Genomic DNA, 16,784 nt, shown 5'->3' with positions numbered 1-16,784 from the left:
CTACACGTAATCATTTAGACTGCAAACGGGCTCAATTTCCTGATTGATGCTATGAAGTGATGTTATAAGTAGTGTCTGACCCTGCGATCCATCCACCCCTCCATATTCCCACTTTCCACTTCACCCCGTTTCTTCTCTCTCCCGGTTTGCTAGTGTCTCGCTCCTGGATGGCCGGGGGTATGGCTTCAGCTTTTTCCTTTTTGAACTTGTTTTTCATGACTGCAATGACGTCTCCTCACCGTGGCATGCATTGGAGCTGTGCATGCACTCTCTCATCCTCTGCTGTCTGTTTCTCCGTCCTTGGCTCTCAATCACTGTACTTTGTGATTGAGCCCTGCTGGCTCACAGGGCTGAATCAGCAATCCTCTCTTTTTCACTTTTTATCACTCTCATTGGGCCACATGTCGGTGTGTGTGTGCGTGTAGTGCCGTCACATGGTGTTGCAGTGTTGAATGTTTCACAAGAAGGCAGGGAGTTGATTTCTGAGAGTCTTTAATATGCTGTGAACTTTTAGAGAACATTGTGTCGTATGAAGAGGAAGCATTTAGTTAATTCTGGGGTTGGGTACCGTTCACATTTGAACCAGTACCGGTCCCTTTACTCTCTCTTTTATAACAAATTTCAGTTGTAAAAAATGTAAACGACTGCTCAATCAGAGGGCGTAGAGTTTATCTGTTGTGTTCTCCGTGTTGTGTCGTCGTTGAACTCACTCCAAAAGTAAAGCCCACCCCCATCCATGCTCACCTCCCATGTCACAACGATCACGAGAGAACTCGACCGCTCTCTGGCGTCCACGATTCAGAACGCCAAGATCAACAACAGCCCGACGATGTGGCAGCTTTTACCGACGCCGTCCTCCCTCTGTCGCCCTCTCTCTCAGGGCCACTCAGCCAGATCAAGTCCAGCCTGCTGGGCTCCACCTCCGACTCCAACCTCAACAAGTACAGCACCATCAACAAGATCCCCCTCATCACGCTCAACTTCTCTGAGGCCAACAATGACAGGAAGTGCCCCTCCCCTCCATCCTCTGAGAAAACCATCATCGCCCCGAAGGTCAAAGACCGCACGCACAATGTCACCGACAAGGTCACGCAGGTAAGACATCAGAAAACTATCCATTTTACAGAAGTTTGGCATTTCTGCACTGTATTTCTTTTCCAATCCGTCTAATTTAATCCTCTGGATTTTCCATATTTTGATTTAGCTATTTTGTTCTATTTAGTTTCTCCTTGTTAAAGGTTATTTTGGGTTGTGAAGGACTGAGCTGTCAGCCATGAGGAATTTCAAAAGACTGTTTTATGAACCCTCGTATGAAACCATTTTACAAGATTTGCTATAAGTTCTGGGCCTCTACGAGAGATCAGCAAAGGTGCAGTCAGCAATTCTGCTGAGAGATTGTGGATTGGCTGGAATAGTGCTGTGTGTCACTTTGTTTGTTTCCAATTTACAGAGCCGGGGCTGTGCGTGAACACTACATTTTGTTTCCAGCGCACAGAACAGACAGCGAGCAGAAAGTGTATTGGATTGGAATCGCTGCAAACGTATTTAAAGACGAACTAAAGTGTGCACTACACATAGACACTAAAGTACCGCCAACAACACCAAATAAACTACGACACTTAATCTATCCATCGTTGCTGATGTGTGTGCATCAGCAGTAAATCTGTCAAGCCAAGCGGTCTTAATCAAATTAGGTTCCATGTTAAAATCCCCATAAAACATCACAAATGTAGTGTTTCCCCTTTTTAAATTGAATGTCAGCGTGGTATAAAATCTCCACAGATTAGGTCTCAGATTTGCGTTTTGCCCATTAAAGGTGTAACGGACGGAGGGCACAGAAGTTGACCGCTGTTCGCACTCAAAGGCAACTTCAGCTGCAGGCCAGAGACTGGAGCCAGAGCCACAGCAGACCACGCTGACATTAAGCAGCAGAGAGATCAGGCCTGTTAATGTGCTTTTAATGGCATTTAATGGCACACCAGAGGACCTGAGAACCATATGCTGGGTATCACCAAACATTATTAGTACTGATATATACCCCCCCCCCCCCCCCCCCCATGAAATAATCATTGTAACAAATGTATAAATGAGCCTTGTGGGGATCGCGAAGGATCTCCATCTTTCCACAGTTTAGATCAGTAAACCGTTCTCTAGACGCCCGACTGTGAGGAACACAGCAACAGCAGATGTCTCTCAAACCGACTCCGGACTCCTGCGAGTTCATTTGAAAGCGCCCGAGCAGACCGGCTCTCCCCTGGCCTCCACGGGCAGATGGAGGCTTCGCCCAGGAAGCCGGCCAGCTAAGAAAGACCAGCTCACACGCTGTGAACGTCGCGGTGCACGCAGCTCATGCACACGAGTCTTTGATGCCCGCAACTTTCCATCGATGTCTCATCGTAAACCTGGGAGTTGAAGATCCAGCTGGGCTGAATGCTTGGTTTCGAATGAGGATATCGGGGTTAAAAAGTTGGGAACTGCTTTTAGTGAAGTGGCAGCCTGATGAATAATAGAAGACGTTTATGTCCTTTGCTTTCTGATCGATTTCAAAGGTCATGAGAGGGTAAAAGCGTTTGACCCTCCACATCGCACAGAGGGCAGGAGTTTCTGATAACCCATTCAATTATTAAGGCTTCAGCCTTTCTTTTTTTTATGCTATACATCCTCCTGTGGCCCTCTCGCTAACGGGGGTTGTGAAGGTGAACGGGGCAGAGAACAGGGTTCACGTTATAAGTGACTTTGCAACGGAGTCTTCTCTTCTATGTCCTTCTCCCGCTCACTGTAACGCGGTAATTGTCTTGTTGTCGGCCCTTCCAGCTGGTGTCCTTTACCCCTCTCTCTCTCTCTCTCTCTCTCTCTCTCTCTCGCTCTCACTCTTGTGAAAGAGCCGTGCCCTGAAAGTCACACACTTAGATGAGTCGATGCATTATTATTGAGGTTAAAAGCTATTCAGGTATATATGGTGAGTGTAATAGCAGAGATGATGATCTCCAGGCTCGCTGGCGTGGATCGGAGCTCCATCCTCGACGCAAAACACTGTTAGGAGTTTATGGTTTTCTTCAAGCTTTCTTTTTCATCCTACATTTAAACACATGAATGATTTATTTTGGGTTTGGTGGGAAATTCATGCCTCTAGTGTACTGCTCATGCCAGGTATTCTTTCAGTTAGCAGATCAGGCTCCAGTGCATGAGGATGTAAAGTCCCGGCGCTGAAGTTCAACGCCTGCAGCCAGATTACTCGCACGTCCACAGACACAACCTTTACTTGACCTGATCTTCAGTCGTGTGTCATAATGCAACTCCACATACCAGCACGCACATCAATGAACCGGCACATTTGACTGAGTTTAACATATTCTCTTGAACCACAAGGCATGTTTTAGAATATCCAGTTGCTCCTCTACATGCAGAAATACTGTACAGTGGAGAAAATGCTTTTTTCCTACTTTAAAGGGTTCTTCGGTGATGAAGTATTCACAAAGTTATATGTATATCAGACAATACTGACACCAGTGAAATCAATCCCCCGTCCCCCTCCTCAGGTTCTCTCTCTGGGTGCAGACGTGCTGCCTGAGTATAAGCTCCAAACACCGCGCATGGACAAGTGGACCATCCTTCACTACAGTCCCTTCAAAGCCGTGTGGGACTGGCTGATCCTGCTGCTGGTCATTTACACGGCCATCTTCACGCCCTACTCCGCCGCCTTCCTCCTCAACGACATCGAGGAGCAGAGGAGGCGGGAGTGCGGCTACTCCTGCTCCCCCCTCAACGTGGTGGATCTGATGGTGGACATCATGTTCATCGTGGACATCCTCATCAACTTCAGGACCACGTACGTCAACGCCAACGAGGAGGTGGTCAGCCACCCGGCCAAGATCGCCATCCACTACTTCAAAGGCTGGTTCCTCATCGACATGGTGGCCGCCATCCCATTCGACCTGCTCATCTTCGGCTCAGGATCGGATGAGGTGAGGAGGGGGGGGGGGGGGGGGGTCATCAGTTACTTAGTCATTGATGCGGAATGTGTTTGTGTGATTTTAGGGAGGTTTATATGGGTGAGCTTTCTCCAAACTGAGCACAGTCTGAAACGACAGTTTACTTTGCCTACATGTACTTTTTAAGAAGAGCATCAACGTTTTCCTCTTTCAAAAGCGGAGCCCCTCTCCGCTACTCGTGCATCACGACGCGAGGCCACAGCTCCAGCGGTCATGTTGTGTTTCTGAGCTGTTCGGACCGCGAAAGCAATCTGACGCCTGGCTGTCACATCTGCTTCCCTCCGCTCTCTATTCATCAGAGCCGGCCCCCGGGGCGATCCGAGTCGGTTCAAAAGGTCTCGGCCTCCCTAACCGCTCTGCCTTTGAGGAACTATTTTGCTTGTGTGTGCTCAGTATCTAATGCTCAGAGAGAGCAGTTTAGAGAGGGCAGTGAGTTGACGAATCTCATCGTGAGCACAACGCTGGAAATCTTCCTTTTGTATTTAGAACGTGCTGCGCTAAAGCTCCTAAAACACACAGAAAACATCCCATGTTGATGTGTGTTTTGGGGGCGAGGCCGCGACCTCAGTCTGTTGGTTATTTAGGTGTGTGTTCCTTGGGGGGGGGTTGGTGGCTCGAGGCTGGCAATGAGTGACAGGTGCAGAAAACTGAGCGGACAGCTGAGCGACGCCGCGGCACGATGCATGTCCTCGTCACACGGCTAGATGACAGAATGTGTGTTCCCGTTACAGCTCGTGTCAAAAGCACACAGTGACAGGACGAGGATTGTATTTTTGGCTCCTTAGATTACCGACAGCAACTGAAAATAACACGTCCGTGTACACTTTTAGCTCTCTCCTTTAAGGTGTGTTATTTTAGCTCTTTGTGCAGAGACTATTTTTAGACACAATCCCGGGCGCCGTAGTTGCCTGGAAACCATCTCCGACGATCTGGACAAGATTACTTTTTTCTTTTTTTTTTTTGCTGATTCCATTGGAAATGCGGCAGGTTGAAATCTCCCGTGAGAGAGTTCTCCGCCAAAACGGAAAGAAATGTCCTGGTGTCAAATTTACATACAGGAGTCATCCGAGCTCCTCCATCATTTCCATACCAATGTCCTGTTGTGATAGGATCCCAATATTTGCCTATTATGTCCATGTTCACTCGTGCTTAAGGTTCCAAATTTGAGGTAATTGCAAACTACGGCGGTCCAGTGTGAAAATGTGAAAATGAACATAAACTTTAGTCCACAGTGTCGGGCTGTTATTTGTTGTCAGTGAGGCAGTTCCACAAAGTTGTACACAGCTAATTATGCTCACAAATATTAAATTAACTTTCTGAGATCAAAGGAAAGCTCTTTAATGGCAGATTTTCTAAATACATTCTCATGCAAATGATTCAAGCTTTGTTTAATTAATGCCCTCCCCTCCCCCAGTGGGCATTATCTTTGCCTTTGGTTAAAGCAGGCTGTACAGAAATGCACTCCAGCTGCATTATGCTGCAGAACTGTGCTAAACAGAGACGAGAGAGGAGGCGGGTGCATTGTAACCAGCAGCCCCCTCAATCTCACTTTAGCCCTGCTGGAGTTGTGCAAACGGTCAGAATAGACACGAGTATTTACTCGTAGTTGTACACGGCATGCTTGTTTCCTTGTGAGATTAGATGAACAAACAAAATACAGCTCTAGTGTGTTTAACCACTTTGACCATAAACCCACAAAGAACGATCGCCAAGTCTGCAGTTCCCCTCAGCTCTGCAGCCTCTCCCAGATCAGTGCTTTGGTTTTAAGGCGGTGGTTCAGCCTTGCTGTAAGCCCAGACTTTAATCAACATCCCCGATCACGAGGCGCGTGCCGCGTGATCGGACCGAGTCGGCGGCACTACACCTGAGGCGGCGCGTGCCCACCGACGATGGATAATTCAGAGCTCATCTGTTCCGATGTATGATTCATTCACTGCTCGCTCAGTTGTCGGAGAAAGGGGGCCCCGCGGGCCGGATGCACGGCGGTGAGTGATGGCGGTGATTTAGGGGTGAGATTGGGAGGACGGAGGCTCGTTAATGAACCCATCAGAAGCAGCTACAGCGCTCTTCCTCACCATGACAGAGATGCGCTCTACCCTCGTGAATCATCTTCGTCAAATCCACTGGCACCCTTCCTGCTTTTAAATAATCCATGTTGTGTTCACTCTCACCTGTGCATGAGGCCGAATATATATATATATATATATATATATATATATATATATATAATAAGGTTGTACAGACGACTACTGCAGGAGGCTGCCGGTAATGATTTCCCCAGGGATATTAGGATCATTGTCAGGCGCGATAGGACCTGTAAGCGTTCTCACTCATTGTGTTTGCAGATTGCACGACAATGATAGATTGAGACTCGTGTTGGAGCAAGTTTTGCCACTTTCATGTGCAGTAATTCAGACGCGCTTCAGCGTCGGCCAAACGAATGAATCACCAACCTCTCTGCATGCCAGTCTGCTCCGCTAAAGCCACGTCCATACTGGCCGTCAAGATTCCCAGCGAAGCCATAGGCGGCCACGTCTTAGTCGGTGAGGTTGTGTTGACAGCGAGGGACGCTGAGACCTTGAAGGATCTGTCTGCACCAGCAGGTCCACTGGCCCCTCTGTGCGTTCTAGTTCAGCGTGTGTGTGAAATAAGATTCCTCAACGACACATGCGTTTGAATCTCTAAGCCGAGCCGACCCTGACCCTGACCTCGACCCTGACCTCGACCCCGACAGAAGACAAACAACTTGTTCATTTTGATTGCTGGGAAACGTCGGCGCCTGTATTTGAGATGCCGCTGTCCCCCACATTAGAAAATCCTGGTCTGAATTATATTGTTGGCAGTCATACCCAGTCATTTTCTCATAGACTTCTGTACAACCAGAGTTGTGGCCCCCTGCTGGCCATTAGAGAGAATGCAAGTTTAAGACACTTCTACATTCTCTTCACTTTTCTCACCTGCCGGTGACCTCCTTGACTAATCCTGTTTATCTCTCTGCTTGTTTTTTTTGCCCTAGACCACCACTCTGATCGGTCTGCTAAAGACTGCCCGTCTGCTACGGCTGGTACGAGTCGCCCGTAAACTGGACCGGTATTCAGAGTACGGCGCTGCCGTCCTCATGCTGCTCATGTGCATCTTTGCCCTTATTGCCCATTGGTTGGCCTGCATCTGGTACGCCATCGGCAACGTGGAGAAGCCTTACCTGGAGCATAAGATTGGCTGGCTGGACAACCTGGGGGTGTCGATAGGTGATCATCTTTGTCTTCTATTTTCCAACAGTTATAAGAAAGTAAAATGAAGGGTCACCTCTGCTAGTTTTGTTTGTACTTACTTTGTATTCATTGTAGGAAAGAAGTACAACTACAGCGACCCCAGCTCAGGCCCCTCCATCAAAGACAAGTACGTCACGGCACTCTACTTCACCTTCAGCAGTCTGACCAGCGTGGGCTTTGGGAACGTGTCCCCCAACACCAACTCTGAGAAGATCTTCTCCATCTGCGTCATGCTCATTGGATGTGAGTGGCAGCTGACTCACAGTACATGTAGTGTTTTAATCCTGTTATTTCATTTAGCTATTACACTACCTTTTACTGATAAACGCGCTGATTTGTGACATCTTAAAGGAATGATCCACTGTATTTGAAATGTACATTATCACCCCCTGATTAAACACAGTCGTGATCTAATGCACTTACATCAGGTAGGTGTTTCCTTGAGAAAATGCTGACACACGGGAAGTGGTGTGGTAGCAGCAACAGGGGGTTTTGTTCGGAGACTGTGTATAAGCAGCCACCGTGGCTCACCGCTCACCCGTCTGACTTGTCTCCCAGCTCTAATGTACGCCAGCATCTTCGGGAACGTGTCCGCCATCATCCAGAGGTTGTATTCAGGTACAGCCAGGTATCACCTCCAGATGCTCCGGGTCAAAGAGTTCATCCGCTTCCACCAGATCCCAAACCCGCTGAGGCAGAGGCTGGAGGAGTACTTCCAACACGCCTGGACGTACACCAACGGCATCGACATGAATATGGTACGAGCAGAGTGGGTGTGGCTTGTCCTTTTTTGTTAAAGAAATATATAGTTACGTTTGCTGTTGCTTTCTTCTGTGCTGCTTCTTCTCTTTCCAAAATCATTTGTGACTTTCAACTATCCTGTCGAAAAATGCTGTAACCACATCGTGAAGAATTCTCGCTATGTCACTGGCAAAGTATAATGTCGGCGTCATCGTCGTCACTGTGCAAGTGAAATGAAAGCCACGGTTATTGCTCATGCATCAGGTAACTCTGGCTTTTCTCATCATGATACTTACTGTTCATGGTACTTATATAAGTTTGTCTTTTCCATGTCTGCCTCATGTCAAATGGAATGACCCCATCACTCTGGTAAGAGCAGGAGGTACATGTGATAACACCACTAATGTAGATGTGAATGATCCTCGGTGGTAGAGCTAGCTGTGTTTGATTCTAGTAGTGGAGTGATTTCAGTTGTTTGACTTATAACAGATAGCGTTACAGTTTTATTATGTTATTTCCCCAAACATGCATGTTATTGTTCCCTCGGTGTCGTTACCTGTACATACATGAACACATACTGTAAACGGTTGCTGTGATGCCACATCATAGATGGATTTACAGTATCTTCCTGTGCATGCCAGTTACTGCAGGGGACACGCATTAAACACTGACAGTTTCTGGCACTCCACATTGAAGGGATAGTTCTGATGTTTCGAAGCGGGGCCACACACTTGACGATGGATAAGAACCTCGCACGACCCCACTTCAAAACGTCCAAACTCTCCCTTTAATCGTGGACTTGCACGGGGCCGGCCTCGAGGTTCCTTTTGAAATCTGTGAATTCAAACGCAACCCCTATGATATTCATCTGTTCCCAGAGACAGAGTGAATCACGCCTGTGAGAGTGGGCACAGCCTCGCCGGGCGCTGCCAGGTTTCCCTCCCGCTGTGGGAGGCCTGGCTGCACGCTCCGCGGTGGCACCTGCGCTTGCCAAATGTTGTTCAGTCTTTCCCTTCCAAATCTACTGACCAGTTCTTGTTCCGAGCAACAACAAATCAGAGCCAGAAAACCAGCTCGGGCTACATGTCTTCTTGCCATGCTCGTGTCATTAGCACATTGTATCTTATGTGTAAATGACGAGGATAAGAAATGTGTTTTGTTGTTTCAACTGTCCTTTATGTCTCTCCTCACCTCTGTCTGTTCTGGTGTTGAAATCGTGGTCCTTTACAGTCAGTCCACGTTGTCCGGGGATCATTAGCTGTTTTGTCACTATCTTTGTCTTTAAAGGGTAAGTGTACTATAAGTCTGTTATGCATCAGAAGGTCCTCTTAAAAAAAAAAAATGTAAAATTTATAGAAAATTGAATGTTAAAATGACTTTTCAAACTATTTTTCTGTGCATTCTCACCAGTCTGCCAGGCTAACTCGGATGGGTACGGATGCTTGACCAATCATGATCAAGTTTCAACATCTAATGCTTATTGTTTCAATAGACTCTTGAGACGAGATTGGATGTTGTTGCTTCTTGCATATACCAGGTTATAGTTCTACAGTCGATTCATCATCTCAGGACATAAAGGCAGTGAAACTCTCGACTCTTGACCCTGTGCTTTCACTTTGTGCTGTCATTTATCTGCAGCTTCTCACTTTCTAAATGTTCTGTCTTGTCTCTCATCTGCTGCTAAAGCTGCTGAGCTGCTCAGTGAAACAGTCTCCCGTAGCTCTGTGTTGAAAGACATCGCAGGGTACGATGGGTTTTGAACAGAAGGAAAGAACACAAGTGGCAATTGTATCAAATTTCTCTGGGGGGGAAAAATGAACCCCAAACCAAAATTCAGCACACGTTAGGAATCCCTGCCCGCCAAAGCTCCGACAGCTTTTAAAGATCTGACCGTAATCGTGTCCGCTTTGACCCGTGTTCACACGCAGGTCCTGAAGGGTTTCCCAGAGTGCCTGCAGGCGGATATCTGCCTCCACCTCAATCAAACCCTCCTCGAGGGCTGCAAGGTGTTTCAAGGAGCCACCAAGGGCTGCCTCCGGGCCCTGGCCATGAGGTTCAAGACCACCCACGCGCCCCCTGGAGACACCCTGGTCCATGGCGGCGACGTGCTCACCGCGCTCTACTTTGTCTCCCGCGGCTCCATCGAAATCCTCAAAGACGACGTCGTAGTGGCCATCCTCGGTGAGTTCACTGAATAGTTTGACTTTGCCGCTTATTTGCGTTCTTGCTAAGCGTTAGATAAGATGATAGATACCTGCTCTCATGCCTGTAAGCTAGATATTACGCTAGAGCCAGTACGGAGCTCAGAAACACTCCAACCACAGAAGAGCAGTTATCGTGCCTAAGTTTCCCCCCATTGGTGCAGACGCGGGTGGGCCAACTAAATGAAGACGGCTCCGTCGGGCTGTGATCTGCCTCGGTTGGCAGCTGTGAGCCCTATTGGGTATGTTGTAATAACTCACTTCAAAGCACACTGCGATTGCTGCCGCCTCGCTGTCGCGCCTCTGATGACGGGAGGGGACAGGAAAGAGCGGGGGAGGACACGTGGTGGGACGAGGATAACGGAGGACCTGTGCTGATGAGAGAAGAGAGCAGGATTGCTTTCAAACAGACGGACGGCAATAGAAGCAGAGAGGGATGGAGAGCTGGACGAGTGGGCGGGGGGAGAAAGACGAGACAGGCGATGGCAGAGGAAGAAGAGGAGAAAGGGGGCAGATAGAGGAACCAGGAGGAACACAGCAGAGGGTGTTGTTCCTTTAGAGGAAGCCAACAACAGATAAAGAGACAAGCTGACGTCCTTGATTAGCTAACGGGGACTCTGTTACTTCCATTCGATTGCTCCAGGGAAGAACGACATCTTCGGCGAGATGATCCACCTGTTCACCAAGCCGGGGAAATCCTGCGCGGACGTGCGGGCGCTGAGCTACTGTGACCTCCACACCATCCAGAGGGAGGAGATCCTGGAGGTGCTGGACATGTATCCGGAGTTCGCCGACCACTTCCTCACCAACCTGGAGCTGACCTTTGACCTCCGAGATGAAAAGGTAATCCGACCAACTCAAATCCTCCTTTGTGATTCTGCTTTGACGTGCCGTCCTTGTGGACGGACGTACCGTATCTCTGCCATGTCCAATTTAAATGGATGTCTTTCTTATTAATTCCCTTTAGTGCTCCGTGGTTGTGGGAATGAAAGTACGAGGGCTAATCAAGACCTTTGTCTTTACTCTGCTGTTAGAACAGAGTGAGAGATGGAGTACTAGGGCGGGGTGGACATTTTGGACACGATGTGGGCTGTAATTATGATGAACTGAGTGTAATGGAAAGATGTGTCAGGCCTGCGGAGGTACATGGTGCTCCAACAGGACCGCCAGTAGTTTAAGAAGAGCAGAGTCGTCCACTTCACCATGCACACACACCGAATAGCTTTACTGCATGTCCATACACATGTGCATTAGTACAGGTCATTATACTCCACATGCTTCTAATCATTCAGTGTCCTTTTACAGACGACTGATTCCAACATGGAAGACATCGAGGGTCGAAGACGGGTGTCCTACAGGAGGAAATCCTCCACAGGTCAGCTTGAGACACAACATGGCTACTGCCATAAAAATCACATCATCATGTTTATTTTATTTTCTATTGGAGGCCCCACACACTGTTCCTGTTACTGATTCATAACATGACTTGACTCGTAAACACACATTTGGAGTGACATGACGCAGTAGTTTAGATTATAAAAGAGGCTCGCTTAACATCGGTTGTCCTCAGTTCAACCCCAAAGCAAAACGCTCGCTACCTGTTGTCAAAGATAATGAGGCCGCCCTGACGTCCCCAGAGCAGGCGCTGTTCCCCCAGCAGACTTCCTGATTACCATTTCTCCCTGCAGGCTCCCACAACAAGGAGCCGGCAGTCGCCTACTGCGACGCCAAGCAAGGGAGGCACGTCTTCGCCCCCTCAGCAGCCGAGGAGACGAGGGAGTCCGCCGAGGAGGGGGAGGGCGAGGAGGACGAGGAGGAGGAGGGCAGGGAGGAGGAGGAGGAGCAGAGGCCCTTGTGTGCTGGTGTGCTGGGCTACCCGGTGGTTAGGGACCACACCGTGGGCGTCGGGCTGAGCGGCGCTCCAGACGCGCAGGCCGGAGACAAAGTGCAGAACCAGACGTATCAAGGTGACGATGGAGAAGCATCCGACAGTAGTTCTCATTGAGTAACGAGGGATTTCTGTTTTTACTTGTCATTCAAATAAGAGTTTATTCAAAACGGATTCTTCTATGTTTGCCTCAACAAAAGAGAAATGATTTTAAACAATCAATACATCCCAGAGGAGACGGTTTGAATTCCATCTTCATTATGCAAATCATCATCTTGTTTGAATGGACATCACATTTCCTGTAAACCTGCAGGCTTGTCCTCTAAAGTTGAACTCCAGAATGGTAATTGGCTCAGGAGTTAATTTAGAAAAAGGCCCCAAATCCCAAATCCCAGAGGAGGAATGTCACACCTCTTAAAAGTCCCAAACAGGGATTATGTGTCATTATGGGGAAACCTAAAACCCACTCGGTAATAAAACGTAAGAGGATTATATCCAGCGGCCCGGGGGGGGGTCACCCCTTTTGATGGTAGGTCACGACCAAACAAAGGATTAACAGGAAACATTCGGTAAAATCCTGTTGTTGACACCACTGCATCTGCCCAGTTTGGTCACATTTAAATCTTTTTAGGAAATGTGAGAGATAAATGGTTTTGATTGTGAAAACGAAAGGCGAGTAAAGAGAGTTATGAAAGCCTCCCGCAGTGCAGACAGCGGGAGCATCAGAAGAGCTGCATCTGGGATGGAGATCCCCGGCAAGCTGTGTGAGGAATCCTCACCGTCTGCCTGCTGCTACATGTCGAGCAAACACACCAGCGCTTAAACCGCCATGAAATCACCCGGTGTGAACAAAGCTCCTGCACACACACTAACGCTACGATCTTAGCTGCAGGACTTCCCTATATTTTAACTGCCAACTCGGTGTGATTCTACGCTGAGACGGATGATTTGATGTTATTAATATCCCATAATTCAGCTGTTGCCAAACGAGTGTTTCTGCCCAAGTAGAGCAGAGGGGGACATTGATTCCTATCGACACCTGTGACTACATACAGACTCTATATTCTCAGAGAATATTCATCATTTTTATCGTAAATTTGAGAGTTTGCACTTGTATATTTACCACGACAATCTCCACAGATGTCCACGGCTTTTTCCTTGTTAATTACAACTTTAATCTTTGAATCTCTAATTATTTTTGTCTGTGTGTGTGTGTGTGTGTGTGTTCACACGTCTGTTTGCACACGCGTCTCTCCCTCCAGAGCTCCATGCAGACGAGTGGGCGCGTCAGCGTCCCGTCGAGGGCGCTGAGGAGGCGGCCCGGTGTCGAGAGACGCCAGCCGGGGAGGACGACAGCGACACAGACCTCACCTACGGAGAGGTGGAGAACCGGCTGGACCTGCTGCAGCAGCACCTCAGCAGGTGCGGGCAAGACGTAGCGTGTTGGTCGTATAAACAGAATCCTCAGACTACATAACGCTCGTTGCTTCTTTTGCATCCAGCGACACATAATGTGTAAGGATGGTGTGTTCTGATGCGCCCTCTAACTGTGAGGATGGAGGAGCTGATGATCCGTGGCCTCATTCATATAATCCCTTCTCTGAAACAATGATATGATGGGATTGGAGATAAAGCCAAAGGACATGAGGAAAGTCATGTGGCATTTCAATCTGGTATTCACACCTTTTAAAGAGAAACACCAGTGTTACACCTTTTTAAAGTGTCTCCAGATGTTGGGGAGCACCACTGCATCTGTAAAAAAGGTTCTGTAAAGCCTTTGCTGAATGGAGCCTGATGAATGTCAAGTGATGTCACTTGAGTCTGTTCGGTCGGAGGTCTTTTGTCGTTTGAAAATGAAAGGAGTCTGCAGATGTAAAGCGGTGGAGCTCTCTCTCCTTTAGAATTTTAACATCAAATAATCAGGATCACATTAATGGAAATGAATAGATGTGTTCCTCTTGGCATATATAGATAGCAGAACAAAAGACGCCTTCGGGCTCAGTTTGCCATTACAGGCGTTTTATTTTTCTTCAACTTCACTTCAACAAAGTCATCTTTCAGAGCTCGCAGTCCAAGCCCCCGTGATTCTGCCTGTAATTGGCTGAATACTTGCACAGAGACATTTAGGGCCATTTTTGTATTTTTGATTGTGGGCTGGTGCGCTGATACAGATGAGGGGGAGGCAGGCAGCGGCTGCCTATTCATAGCAGGCAGCCACGAGATGCAGACGCATTGCAAAGACTGTTGACGTCATCCTGTGAGGTCGGGATGGCGGATGTCATGGTTAAGTTTTGGTGCGATTATGGGGAACAATGAGGGAACGGTGTTCTCCTTCACCACTTCCCTCAAGGAGAAATGCATCCATCTGCTCCACTTTGAGGGCAAAGTTAAGACGCTCTCTATGAAGAACTTTGTGGGTGATTTCTCGATTTTATTCCATGTTTTATTCTCCGTCCGTCCGTCAGACTGGAGTCCCAGATGACTTCAGACATCCAGGCCATCCTGCAGCTCCTCCAGAGGCAGACCACGTCCGGTCCCCCCGCCTACAGCACCGTCACCTCCAGCCCAGAGTACCAGAGGCCGGCCATCAGGATCCAGCCGGTGTCCGCCCTCCAGACGGAGCTCCGCCTCGATCCTGCTCCTCCTCGGCCACAGGTAACACCACACACTTCACCCTGCTTCAATTCATTTCCTCAAGATCATACTAGAAACACAGTAGTGCTGTATGCAAGGGTCCCCTGCTGAAAGTCCAGCTGCAGTCTTCTGCCTGACCGGTACTTGTCTGCTCCAGAGACCCCTGGGCCAACCAAGCCACTGTAAAAACACTATAAATGTTTATATCACGGCAATAATATGTACTCAGTACTTCCTTTGATATATCTGTCTTTCATTTCTCTGCCAAATTGCTCATGATGCCCACTGTGCCTCGTCTTCTTCAGAGCCCCGGCCCAGAGAAGGCCCAGATCAAATCCAAAGAGACGCCCCCAGTCCTCCGCCGCACGGAGACTCTTCCAGATGGGAACATTGTTGGACTGCCCGAGGGCGCCCCAGAGCAAAGACACACACAAAACGGCGTGGACTCTGTAGAGCAGCGCCACCACCAACAGCCACCGAGGTTACCGTCAGGCCGACAAGCCTCTCTACCCGACGTCCCTAACAGCTCAGGAATGTTGGAACTCCACCGGCCAGTTTCTGACCCGTGGCTCCCAGGAAAGTAGGCCTCCCCCGAACCCTTCGACGTCCACCGACGCTCTTCTCTCAAGCTTGACTCAGGGTCTAAGAAAGAGACTGTATATGCAAAGGAAAACAAACTGTAGACTTTCTTCCACTCCTTTTCAGATATTCTCCCAGCTCCCGCCCTTCCAACTCTGATTTAGATGTATAAAGTCCATTTATACAGAGGTATTTATACACTATATTATGACCATATGTTAAGTCATCGTCTACCATGTACATACTTCAAATAGAACACTGCCAGCGACACGAGGCACCTGATGTGCTATTTCTATTATGCATGTTTTGGTTTCTTTTCTCTCTGGTCGCATGTTCCTCACACACGCCGACACTCCCCAGGCCATCAGGTGTGATCTTGGCATGCTTACAGACTACTGTAGCTATCAAGTCTCATTTTCTAGGACTCCTCCCTCTTTCACAGGGACAAAGCTACTTGAAACTCTTTCCGAGCCATTTCTATATTCCACTCCGCGGCTTTGAAGTTCATCTTTTATTCGCAGCTCCAAACTCGAGATCCGTCTGTATATTTAGCGTGCCTCCTGTTTCACGACATTGCCACTTCCTGTTCAGCTCCAAATAACAGACCACGGTGTAATAATGATGCGTAAACATCCCACAGCACAACAAGACTTTTGTCTGTCTTTGAGAGCAATAACGATGAACAGAGTCTTGGTACATTTCTGGAGTTTAATACACTCAAAACAAAATGAACGCTTCAAGTTGTGGATTTATGAGATTTTACTTCTGTCACAAAAAGAAGTTTGTTTCTCCAACATCATGGCAGAAATACTTCTGGTAACTCGTTGACATCTAACCATCCAGACCAAAAATTGACAGGATGTCCTACTAGTTGCACGTAAAGCAGGCGGGAAGCAACATCCTGGATCTTCATCACAGCTGACGATCCCACGCGTGAGTTCTTAGTTGCATGCTTTAGGTCTTCCATTCTCTTCTTAAAAAGAACAATTTTGTAAATAAAACCAAAAACAATCTCTAGAAAGCATCGTGAGAAAAACAAAAAGTTATTCATGTTTTGGGCCGAGGACGCGGCTCCGCCTCCGCTAGCCTTAGCTTCATAAGCCTGCTCTAGCCTTGACACATTACGTCATTCCAACGCAACAAAACCCTGCTTCTCCACACCGTCACATGTAGACGTACTCAACCATTTAGGGTGCATGTGAAAAATAATCATTTTAGTTTCCTAAATACACGAGCTCATGTATTGCATGGAGGCCGCACTCGATTAAACTCTAAAAGGTCTCAATGACGCGTATCGATCTGTAAGGTTCGGCACATAACTCATCGGTTTGACCTATTTTTCTATGTACCTCGTTGTGAAGACCTCGGTGTTAGTTAGAATGCAGTGACCTGCTGATGGGAAGATGAATGCACAGCCTCTCAATATGTAGCAAGACTTCAAGCTGGATGCTACATGTACTGTACGTAGCTCGTCTTT

The 16,784-nt window shown here is 48.0% G+C and overlaps 1 protein-coding gene across 1 annotated transcript in view; it reads left to right on the top strand.

The window, feature by feature from the left end:
* LOC142952691 (voltage-gated inwardly rectifying potassium channel KCNH7-like) overlaps positions 1 to 15,312 on the top strand; it is a 34,970-nt gene extending 19,658 nt beyond the window's left edge. The window contains exons 6-18 of the mRNA XM_076094567.1: positions 154 to 177; positions 881 to 1,095; positions 3,540 to 3,965; positions 7,009 to 7,240; positions 7,340 to 7,507; positions 7,823 to 8,022; positions 9,934 to 10,186; positions 10,850 to 11,049; positions 11,512 to 11,581; positions 11,895 to 12,173; positions 13,357 to 13,516; positions 14,560 to 14,749; positions 15,034 to 15,312. Of these exons, the coding sequence (XP_075950682.1) occupies positions 154 to 177; positions 881 to 1,095; positions 3,540 to 3,965; positions 7,009 to 7,240; positions 7,340 to 7,507; positions 7,823 to 8,022; positions 9,934 to 10,186; positions 10,850 to 11,049; positions 11,512 to 11,581; positions 11,895 to 12,173; positions 13,357 to 13,516; positions 14,560 to 14,749; positions 15,034 to 15,312 (2,696 nt within the window). The remainder of the gene's footprint in view (positions 1 to 153; positions 178 to 880; positions 1,096 to 3,539; positions 3,966 to 7,008; positions 7,241 to 7,339; positions 7,508 to 7,822; positions 8,023 to 9,933; positions 10,187 to 10,849; positions 11,050 to 11,511; positions 11,582 to 11,894; positions 12,174 to 13,356; positions 13,517 to 14,559; positions 14,750 to 15,033) is intronic.
* The last annotated feature ends 1,472 nt before the right edge of the window (positions 15,313 to 16,784 follow it).

Source organism: Anarhichas minor, unplaced genomic scaffold, assembly GCF_050575085.1.
Source record: "Anarhichas minor isolate MPS153535 unplaced genomic scaffold, ASM5057508v1 ptg000018l, whole genome shotgun sequence".
Lineage (NCBI taxonomy): Eukaryota > Metazoa > Chordata > Actinopteri > Perciformes > Anarhichadidae > Anarhichas > Anarhichas minor.
Note: the sequence above shows the minus strand (reverse complement) of the source record. Positions and strands in the feature narration are given on the sequence as shown.